Source organism: Prunus persica, chromosome G2 (assembly GCF_000346465.2).
Source record: "Prunus persica cultivar Lovell chromosome G2, Prunus_persica_NCBIv2, whole genome shotgun sequence".
In the NCBI taxonomy this organism is placed as follows: Eukaryota; Viridiplantae; Streptophyta; class Magnoliopsida; order Rosales; family Rosaceae; genus Prunus; species Prunus persica.
The window spans coordinates 30,113,206-30,124,580 of NC_034010.1; the positions used below are offsets into that span (position 1 = coordinate 30,113,206).

Below are 11,375 nucleotides of genomic sequence, written 5' to 3' on the forward strand. Positions count from 1 at the left end.
TGTGGTGTTGATGAGGGAAGTGGAGAATGTGTCAAGTAATAAATATACAGGAGGGAGGGTAGGTCGACCAAGGGTGCTGTTGTGTGTGTGTGTGTGTGTGTGTGTGTGTGTGTTTGGGTGTGTGGGTGAGAGAGATAGAGGGGTAGATTTGGTAGATGGAGTTGAGTTCTGTGTTGGGGTTAGAGGGAAAAACGGGTAGGGGGGAGAACCCACATGCCTTACCTCACCTTCAAATTCAATCACACCGAGCCTTCCTTCCTTCCTATCTCCATATCATATATATCTTGGACTTTTAGAACATTTTCAGTCATGGGCTATATTCTAAATATAACTTTAAAATAATGTAAAACTTATCTCCAATTATGTGCTAAACAAAATTTTAGCCAAATTTGGTATTTTAGCCCTCTAACCGGGCCAAATGTAGCCCAGCTTTGATATAGGCCAAATTTATAGTGGGGCCCATCTATGTGTTTTTTAACAGTCAACATTGATATATATATATAAAAATTTAAAAGCCTTTTGAATGTTTCAATTCGCAGTATTTAAGAAAAAGTATAATAAATTGTTGGCAATGACCTTGGAGGTCAGACCTATCCACTCACTTTTTATTATTATTATTATTTAATAATAATAGTCCTGATCTCTTGGACCACAGGGGTTCAAGAAATTTGTGGTCACTCACCGTTGGATGTAAATTCAACGGTTCACTCACTCTTGCACTCATTTTAATAAACTTTTTTATACCATTAGATTAATATCCAACGGTGGGTGACCACAATCTCTTGGACTCCTGTGGTCCAAGAGATCGGGACTGTTAATAATAAACGTGGTTAGCTTTTCAAATCTTTTCAAGTGTTATTTAAAAATAACAGTCATGATCTCTTGGACCCCTGTAGTCCAAGAGATTTATGGTCACCCACCGTTGGATGTAAATTCAACGGTTGACTTGAATCGGGTAATAATCATTTATGTCATATTGCATTTATATATATCATTTTGAACCATTGGATTAATATCCAACGGTGGGTGACCACAATCTCTTGGACTCCTGTGGTCCAAGAGATCGGGACTGTTAAAAATAATTATAAAAAAGTGTTTTTCATGACCATTGGAGCTCAAACATTGAAAACCATCCTCTTTTTTTTTTTTTTTTTTGTCTTCACATTTTTAAATGTTTGGTATTGTTTAAAAAAATTATGGGTCATGACTGTTTAAGGTCAGACCCTTGAGACCATTCCAATATTTTTTATTTTTTATTTTTATAATTGCCTTTGTTGGCTTTTTATTTTAATTTTAAAAAAATAGCAATTTAATTAAATTAAACAATATATGGTTGTGGAATGTATGAGTGTTGTACTATAATTTTTCTGAAAATAATAAAATATGAAGGACCCAAAAATATATTCATTCATGACTAGAGATGAAAAAATTTAACCCTATACTATTCTTTAAAAATTAATACTTTATAGGACTAAATTTTTAACCCTACGACAAAAGATGACCTTAGCCCTCTCTCACTTCCTCTCCCTCTTTTTATAATTACTCTCTCTCTCTCTCTCTCTCTCGTCTCGTCTTTACCAAAAAAAAGCCCTTAAAAAAACAATGCAAAGTTGAAAAATAAAGATATGACCACGCTGCCTTCCCATCCTATCACTCCTCCAACTAATTATTCAGCAAAACCCCACAACTACTAATACTCATTTCGTTTGTAGGGCCCAGCCAGTCAGTGATTCAGAGACAAGTAGGCCGGACTCCTCCTTGTATTTTAATTTAATTTTACATAAAAACACACTACTACTACTACGCATTGAAAACGAGTTGCAAATGCACATATCAATATATTCTAACGAAATAATGACCGTTTGATCTGAGAGAGAGAGAGATACTATTTTGCAGGTCTGTTAATGACCATTTGATCCTCTTGACATGAAATGATGATCTGTCGCTTCTCTATCCAAGGTCGATCGATCCACCGCCACTTGGATATCTCCACTGCTTCTTTCTTCATCTTATATTTTTGAAAAGCATTCTAATAGTATCTTATCTTGAGTTACATACTGCCTTGTGTTTGAACATTTCTCTCTTTAGTACGTAAATAAGTTTATTGGAGGGACATCCTTCTAGAGCTTATTTTGTATTGTATTTTAGTAATTTAAACCGTCTTTTGTAGATGCTCATTCAAAAAAAATCATCATTACGAAAAATCACTTGAATCCTATATCATTTGACTACTCAAATGATTATTTAAATTTTAGTACTTTCTCTAAAGCACTGTGTTCATTGATTTTATAGGACACAATTGAATGTCTAAACGGTTTCCGATTTATCTAATTTTTTGCAAGAATGATATATAAATGTTTGAATCGTTGAAAAATATTTCGTAAAGAATCCTAAATAGTGTCCCTCAATAGAATATATATGTATGTTTTAACAACAACGCATTCATCAAAACTGTATTTATTTGTTCATCATCTTTGATGACCTGCATTATATTCATAAAATCATACGGTATTTGAATGGTGCAACTTCATAAATGTTTATTGTTACATTCCCATATCCAACTCTAACGGTAGGGTCTCAAGAATAAAAGGAAAAAAAAAAAAACCCTAACTGATAAATAATATAATATCAAAGTTTGTCGTTTCCTTCATTACAAACTAAATGTTTCATCTATATTTATATTAATATTAAGTAAACTCACTGTGTGAACTATTGTGGAGGGTGACTCTCAAACTCTCATTGAAGCCATTAATGGGGTTATACAGATTCCTTGGAGATTATTCACTATCGTCCACAATGTAAGAGCCCTCATTCCTTGCTTCCAAGTCATTACCTTCAACCATATTTTATGTGAAGCAAATATCGTAGAGGATGCGTTGGCGGCTATTGGTCATCAGATTCCTTCTCGACACGTTTGGTTGGATCAGCTGCCTTCTACTGCAGCAAGAGCTGCCAGTTGAAAATTTGTACTAGAAAAGCGATAAAAATAGGAAAAGAAGCCTATAAGCGCACTTGAGGCCCACCAGTAAAAAACTGAAGTCCAACCCACTTCCTCTAAGGCCCAATTTCTTGGGCTGCCTCCGTCACTGTGATCTACAATGTCTACATCTTCCTCTCCTCTCTGTCGCTTGACCCTTTTTTTCCCCTTCCTTAAACCCTATTATACCTTTCTTCCTTTTCTTTGTTTTTTGGGCAACGTCCTTAAACCCTAAATTCACCTCCCGCACAGTTGCGGTTTTAGAAGAACCTATTAGTCTCTTGCAACACTATAATATCTCTCTATCTCTGGGAGAGCGGAGCTTCACCAATTCTCTCATGGCGTCTCTACCTCTGAAGAAGAACTACCGTTGCGTGCCCTCTCTGCAACAGTTCTACTCCGGCGGGCCCTTCGTGGTCTCATCCGACGGCTCCTTCATCGCCTGCAAGTGCGGCGACTCCATTAAGATAGTGGACACCTCCAACGCCTCAATTCGGTCGACCATTGAAGGCGACTCTGAGGACGTTACAGCTTTGGCCCTTAGCCCCGACGACAAGTTGCTCTTCTCCTCTGGCCACAGTCGCCAAATTAGGATTTGGGACCTCGCCACCTTCAAGTGTGTGCGTTCTTGGAAGGTAATTAAATGCCTAATTGAAATTGTTCTATTTGGTTCTCTCTTATATTACTACGAAAAATGCAAATGACTGGCATTTTTGGTTGGAAAATAGGGTCATGATGGGCCTGTTATGGGAATGGCTTGTCACCCATCTGGGGGATTGCTTGCGACTGCAGGAGCTGATAGGAAGGTTCTTGTTTGGGATGTTGATGGTAGCTTCTGCACTCATTACTTTAAAGGTCACAAAGGAGTTGTTTCTAGTGTTCTCTTCCATCCCGATCCTACTAAATCACTTGTAAGCTCCATGTCCACATAGCTCTTACCTCTCATTTTTGTCTTTACGATTTCCAGATGAAATGGGTTGAAACTAGTTATTTTATTTATTTATAACTCATTACGCTGATTGTTGGTCTCATTTTTTTAATTAGCTTTTCTCCGCAAGTGATGATACAACTGTGCATGTTTGGGACCTATTAGCCAAGAAGTGTGTTGCAACGCTTAATGGGCATCACTCGACAGTCACTTCTATGGCACTATCTGAAGATGGGACGACGTTGCTCACAGCTGGAAGAGATAAGGTAAGGCTAGACCTTATATTTCGTACCTCTATTTTAAGTGATATGCCTACGCATCTGTGTGCATCAAGTTCTTGCTTGTATGTTTTCATTTAGTGTCCATCTGGTAATGTCTTTAATTGTTCTGAGCCTAGACTTTGTAATAGGGGCAGCTAAATCGGATCCGAGTGTGCCAATTCAATTATGATTTGGGTAATTTGAGGTCAAGAACAAGTAGATCATGGGTAGTGGAGAGGTGAACCTTAATTAGATTGTCTATATTTATGTGATAATGATCAATTATTTGTTATGAATTCTAGAATGTCTATCTTCTTGACATCTTTTTTCAGAACCCTTCTTATTTTGCCTCACTGGGATGTTTACTGAGTATTATTTGTCATGCTCTTTAGTTTTCATTGCTGTTTATATGTCAGCTCGAAATTGATTGCAGAATGGTTTCAGGTTGTAATCTTGTGGAACCTTCATGACTTTAGCTGCATGAAGACTGTAACAACATATGAGGTCCTTGAAGGTGTGTGCGCAATCCATTCTGGACCCCTGTTATCTTCCTGTTTGAGTTCCTGCAAGCAGAAGAGTGGGAAGAAAAGTGGGTTACCTGCAATATGTTTTATAACAGTTGGTGAACGCGGGGTTGTACGGATTTGGAATTCTGAAGGGTAAATCTTGAGGGCTCAAAAAATATTTTGTTTGAAGTAATTCTTGGTTTTAAAGAATTGTTAGTTATGCGTTAAATGATTGTAAGTCCCTTGGAATCAATGGCTTGTATTTGGTGAGTTCGTTTACTGGTACTTTATTTATTTTGACAGTGCAGTTTGCCTATTTGAGCAAAAGTCCTCAGATGTTACTCCCTCCTCAGATGGGGATGAATCGAAAAGGGGTTTCACTGCCGCTGTCCTGCTACCGTCAGATAAAGGGCTGCTTTGTGTGACTGCTGATCAGGAGTTCCTTTTATATTCCCCAGTTAAGGTTCCCGAAGGGACGTTGGAATTTGTCCTAAGCAAAAGACTTGTAGGATACAATGATGAGATTGTGGATATGAAGTTTTTAGGTGATGAGGAACAATTTCTTGCTGTTGCCACAAATATTGAACAGGTAATTACTAGATTCCTATCTACCTTAGATTAATCATGTTGTTGGCTTGCAACTAGAATTGGTTGGTTCAACTAAATATGTACATGCTATAAAACTCTGAGAAGATCAATTCTCTCCTCGAATGAAAATATCACATTTTAACTTTTCATTGCATCCTTGTTTTCTTAAATGTCTTTGAACTCAGTTCTTTGTTAACCTTTCATTGCTTCCTATGCACCATTTTCATTCTTGTACCATGCATCAACGTATGTTCATGAAAATCCTTGCTTCACTGATGGGGATTCAAAACTTGTGAATCTGAATCTGGTTTTACTAAAATACTAGGTTTGACATTGCACACCTACACATTATTGGTTTTAGAGTGTTTATTTAGCTGAAAATCCATCTGTTCAGCGTCAGTTGTCTTTTATTTAGAAGTGTCCTTGATAATTGAAAATTTTCATTGTTTAGAAATATACATTTCTGTGGTAATCCTGGTACTATCTATTTAAGTTGGGCGAATACAGCTTGATTGGGTCATGATACCATGTAGGCTAGTGCACCCATTAGATGAGTGCATCCTTCAAGTATTCATGTGATTAAAGTAATATGACGTCTGTTATATGGTTTGGTTATTGAAATGTTAGTTAACCTGGAAACATGCAGGTACGAGTATATGATGTTGCATCCATGTCGTGTTCTTATGTGCTGGCAGGTCATACTGGAATTGTTCTATGTCTTGACACCTGCGTATCAAGTTGTGGAAGAACACTTATAGTGACTGGAAGCAAGGACAACACTGTAAGTCTCTGTCTGCCATAAGGCAGTTGTGGGCTTGTTTTTCTCCCTCTCCGGTGCTGGTAGAAACTTGATCTCCTGGATTCATATAGATTTCAAGAACTATATTAGGCTAAGAATCTGTCTGTTGTGTCTCCCTGTGTCTGCATGTGGCCTGTGTGTTTATAGATTATATATGTTGTCATTTCTGACTCTATCCTCTGTAGGTTCGGTTGTGGGAATCAGAAAGTAGATGTTGCCTTGGTCTTGGCATAGGTCACATGGGAAGTATTGGAGCTATTGCTTTCTCAAAAAAGCGTAAAGACTTTTTCGTTAGTGGTAGTAGGTGAGCACTTTGCAGGCCATCCATTTACCAAATTCTGTCTTATATTTTGTTTACAATTGCAACCTATACTGGTGATGCTTTCAATAGTTAAATGATTGCTTGGGTTGTGACCTCAAGGAGGATATCTCTATTGAGCTCTATTTAGCTGATTAAGGTGTTAAGGGACTGTTTAGTCTTTGTATAACCTATATTATGTTTTCGTCTAGTGATCGTACCCTCAAGGTGTGGAATTTGGATGGTCTTCCAGACAATGGGGAAAAGCCTATAAATTTGAAAGCAAAGGCTGGTGTAGCAGCCCACGATAAGGATATCAATTCAGTAGCTGTTGCACCTAATGATAGTTTAGTTTGTAGTGGTTCACAGGTTTGTAGTTTTTTAAGGTTCTTTAATTCTTTTATATTTATCATATTACCTTAGTGAAACTATGGCACTACCTTACTCAACTTTCTGGGTTCTCCTCATTGATCAGGATCGCACTGCTTGTGTCTGGAGGCTTCCAGATCTTGTACCAGTAGTTGTACTTAAGGGTCATAAAAGGGGCGTTTGGTCTGTAGAATTTTCTCCAGTTGATCAATGTGTTATAACAGCTTCTGGTGACAAAACAATAAAGATATGGGCCATATCTGACGGTTCATGCTTGAAAACATTTGAAGGGCATACAACAAGTGTATTAAGAGCATCATTCCTTACTCGTGGAACCCAGTTTGTTTCTTGCGGTAATGAGGCTCACTTCACACTTTTGTTGTCCTCGCCTCTTGTAACTGTGGCTATATATGCATTGACTATATTATCATTTTCAGGTGCTGATGGTTTGTTAAAGCTGTGGATGGTCAAAACCGATGAATGCATTGCTACATATGATCAGCATGAGAACAAGGTACTGAAAATATATACATATCAATTTATTAGTCAATATAATGTATGTTAAAAGTTAGAAGTGAGGAGTCGGAAGGTTTGTTATTGTCTATCATTTACTCGTCTGTCGTTGAGTTGTGATTTATTGACCTTGGGTCACACAGCAAAAGTTCTGTAGGAGACTTGATAATATACCTGAAAACATGTGATCATCAACATCAAGTCGTCAAAATGTAGGTTGAACTTTCAGATTATGGCAACGTAAATATGTTGGGTTTATGATCATCAACATGTAGGTTTTGATAATATACCTGAAAACATGTGATCATCAACATGGAGTCGTCAAACTGTAGGTTGAATTTTGGCAACGTAAATATGTTGGGTTTATGATTTGTTGGATGTACTGGAACTATCCTCTCATGGCTGAGATCTCTTGATCTTGGTTTTGGCCTTTGAAATCTGTTTTAATGCTTTTCAGCCCTAACCTGGCTGGCCAAGCTAACTTTTTCCTATCTTCCCTACCGAAGTAGATTTTTGCTTTCCGTGTCATTTACTGACAAGATTTAATCTGCAGGTTTATGCCTTAGCTGTTGGAAAGAACACAGAAATGCTTGCAACTGGCAGCAGTGATGCTGTCATCAATCTATGGTACGATTGTACTGCCTCTGATAAAGAGGAAGCTTTTCGTAGAGAGGTGAGTTGCTGTTTTTTTTTTTTTTTTTTTTGTTTCTTTTTTGGGTGCATAATACAGTTTTATGGAATGCGAAATATTAAAATCTAAAAATAGAGCAAATTCATCTTAGACAATTGATTTCTGGCATTAACCAAATTTCATTAATAAGTCAGGCTATTGTTACCTTTGGTTCCAAGATCTTTTGTTATATTGATAGGTGAAATCTTAAGATATTACATGTGAACAAATTTTTGTCAAATTCACTTTTAAAAAATATAGATCTATTTACACATGGGATATTTCATTATGATTCAGGAGGAAGGTGTTTTAAAGAATCAAGAACTAGAAAATGCTGTATTAGATGCTGACTTTACTAAAGCAATCCAAGTTGCCTTCGAGCTTCGCAAGCCTCATAAGCTTTATGAGTGTTTTTCTCAAGTTTGGAGGTTGGGAATGATTTTCTTCTATTTTCTATTTATGTTTTTTTCTTTTCCTTTTACTGGTTCTCTCTTGAACTTTTGACATGTAACTCATACATGTTGTCTGCAGGAAGAGAAAAAATGAAAAGCAGATAGAGAAATCCCTTCAGACCCTTGGCAAGGAAGAGCTCAAGCTATTATTTGAATACGTTCGAGAATGGAATACAAAGCCAAAGCTCTGTCATGTTGCACACTTCGTGCTTTCTAAAGTTTTCAGCATCCTTAATCCAATAGAGATTACTGAGGTAGTTCTTTTTACTTACGTTTGTGTCGTCTTTTAAGGTTCCAAAGAAAAGCATTCTGTAGGATATTGTCATATTCACTAAATGTTGGTGTTGATACATTTTAGTGATTGGTTATCTGTCAAACTGCATGTGTTGACAAGCCTCCCTTAGTACTGGCATTAATTCCTACAAATGGGTATTGCGCTTTAGATCTCTCTGGTGTTGTATGGTGTTCTGCTTGAAGAGGATCTTGTTTGTTCCTTGATCAATAATCATGGTTTTTGGTTAATCAATAATGAAAATTATTGGTTTGTCAGATCCGATCTGGTTAACTTTGTTTCACTAAAAACACTCCCCCCTCTCCCCTTTTATCTCATTGGTTGTCAAATGCATGATTAGGATGTTTGTGTTGGTGTTGACACTAGGACACATTGAAATGGTGGCCATTTTTTCTGGCCTGAAAAGAGCCTTACTGATTGATTTTTGGTCTTATCAGATAAAAGGCATTGACGAAGTCCTTGAAGGTCTCTTGTCGTATTCCCAGAGGCATTTTAGCAGGATGGACAGGCATGTAACAAGCACATTTTTGGTAAACTACACTCTTACTGGAATGTCAGTCATTGAACCAGAGACAGATACAAGAGTAATGGATGACAGGTCTTTGATGCACTCTGTTGGTGATGATGAGAATGGGACGTTAATACAGGAACTTGAAGATGAGGAGCAAAAGCAGACCTCTCAAGGGTTGAAAGAAAAAGCAGTTTCGAAGAAACGGAAATCAAAGAAATCAAAAGATGGTGTCAATAAGAAAGTTAAGGGATCCAGCTTATAATAGGGTTTCAATTCTTGTATCAATATTGGTGGAAGTTTTGGCCCTTGTAATGTATTTGTCCAACTGATTGAGCAGATTGTTGTCTGTGATTCAATCAGAAATTTTGGGATCATATTGAGAATTTGTAGCCATTATAGAAAATGCGCTTCTGCCCTGTACTTTTGGCTTCCAATGCCCCGGTCTGGGGAATGGTACCATACGTATTACCTCGTGTGTATTATGTTTGGTGTTTGCTACTGCTTGGACGAATTTACCAATAGCAATTCATAATTTTTTACCTTAGCACTCCCTTCTTGGAACTTCAATTACTCTCTCTTGTTATAATAGTACCCCAAAACTTGTAACTTGTTTATTCTAATCAAGGAGGGGTCCATAATGTATATTTGACCTTTTTCAACAAGCACTGATTCATGAAATGTCATTTAGTTGGTCAATATACCCTTAGTATATGTATAAATATTAAGCTTAATGGTACCAGGCAGTACCCAAATCTTCAAATTTTATAGCACAGTACACTAGGACTAGATCATAGAGATGAAAACGGACAGCAATATAGCACAGCTGGTCAATGACATCCTCAAACCACGACCTTGTTCATGAGACGAAAGAAACAGAGAAGAGGTAGCAGCTGATGATTTTAAATTTGCTGGGTCAGTTGGGGGCGAGGCAGGCACTGCAGCTGGTGTATTTGGATTATCATCAACGGGTGATGATGAGGCTGGAGGAGCTTTATCAGAACAAGAATCATCATCTTGATCAGGTGGTGGTGGTAAAGGAGGAGGAGGAGGTGCTAGTGCTGCTAGAACCCCGTCTATGCCATGGCATCGAATAGAAGAGGCCGATGCAGCGCATACATTTGGTTTAACAATTTTGACATTGTTGAGATAGAAATACCTCCCTGCATTGTTGCTGGCATTGTTGGAGACTCTGAGTAAGTAGCCTGGCTTTGAACTGGGAATTGTTGAACCTGTTGGGATATGTTCCAAATACTCGAAAAGCAATGGTGAAGGGATTGAATGACGAAGCAACAAATCCATAACAGCGTCCCCCTCCTCATGTGCCACTGCCACTGGCAACACCACCTCTGATAGCATCTGATCGTTGGGCATCAAGAAAGTGACGTTCTTTTCTAGTCTCTCATCAAAGGGGCCTACCATGTTCATCAGCATTACAAAGGTGAAGTAGTTGCCGCTTTGCATCTCTCCTATGGCAGCGCCAATCTCTTCATATTGATTCCTCGGGCTCATAGGTGGAGGAAGAGAAGTATTTGTATTTGTATTTGTAGAAGAAACTGATGAAATATTGCAGAGTATTATTATTGCAGCCATGATCAGATTCATATTCACAAGTAAGGAGGTGGCCATGACTTTCAGGTGGTTGATTATGAAAGGGGTGAGGACGACGAGGACGAGGAGAGGTAGATGTGTCTGTTTCATTCAATGTTTGTCTTATCTTTATATTATAGGAGGAGTAGGAGCAGAGCAGGACCATGCAACTCTGCTGCTTCAACAACTGAGTTCCACGCCTTTCGTGTTTTCTGAGTTCTTTAGGGATACGGTTTGCATGTGGTGTGGGTACGACTTATGAGGTTTTTTTCTTGAATTATTCTTCTACTGCACTGCACCTTCTAAATTATTCATTGGTGCCCAACCAGCAGCAAAATTTGTTCAGTTCAGAATTCAGATCAAAGTTTGTTTCAAACCAAAGTGGTGTCGGATCGGAAGCTCGACTGGTCAACCTTGTGTTTCGAAAACAAGAAATTTCGAAATATCACTTTATCCGCCGCCCCAAAACCAAATTTATTAGTTATGTCAGCCAGACAAGAAAATATTTGGATTTCATGTCGACGACTTCACTTTATTCTCCATACATAAAGTATAAGCAAGTAATAAATCGAATCCTGATAGGTAACAACAATTATATATTGCACTGCACGAGAGCGACAGAATG

The 11,375-nt window shown here is 37.9% G+C and overlaps 2 protein-coding genes across 2 annotated transcripts; one reads left to right on the plus strand and one right to left on the minus strand.

Annotated features, from left to right (window-relative positions):
• Positions 3,003–9,702, plus strand: LOC18786057 (transducin beta-like protein 3). Its single transcript, XM_007220374.2, has 14 exons — positions 3,003–3,612; positions 3,706–3,888; positions 4,022–4,171; positions 4,610–4,824; positions 4,975–5,260; positions 5,906–6,040; positions 6,244–6,362; positions 6,569–6,725; positions 6,832–7,078; positions 7,163–7,239; positions 7,792–7,911; positions 8,206–8,336; positions 8,440–8,614; positions 9,090–9,702. Exons 1-14 carry the CDS (start codon positions 3,316–3,318, stop codon positions 9,423–9,425), a joined length of 2,628 nt encoding a protein of 875 aa, XP_007220436.1. The 5' UTR covers positions 3,003–3,315; the 3' UTR covers positions 9,426–9,702.
• On the minus strand, positions 9,798–11,332 carry LOC18786977. The gene has a single exon (XM_007219814.2). The coding sequence runs from the start codon at positions 10,859–10,861 to the stop codon at positions 9,947–9,949; it is 915 nt and encodes a 304-aa protein (XP_007219876.2). The 5' UTR covers positions 10,862–11,332; the 3' UTR covers positions 9,798–9,946.

Coding starts and splice junctions, on each gene's coding strand:
- LOC18786057 (XM_007220374.2), top strand. CDS start 3,316: ATGGCGTCTCTACCTCTGAAGAAGAACTACCGTTGCGTGCCCTCTCTG. Junction 5,261..5,905: donor TTGCCACAAATATTGAACAG/GTAATTACTAGA, acceptor GGAAACATGCAG/GTACGAGTATATGATGTTGC. Junction 7,240..7,791: donor ATGATCAGCATGAGAACAAG/GTACTGAAAATA, acceptor TTTAATCTGCAG/GTTTATGCCTTAGCTGTTGG.
- LOC18786977 (XM_007219814.2), bottom strand. CDS start 10,861: ATGAAACAGACACATCTACCTCTCCTCGTCCTCGTCGTCCTCACCCCT.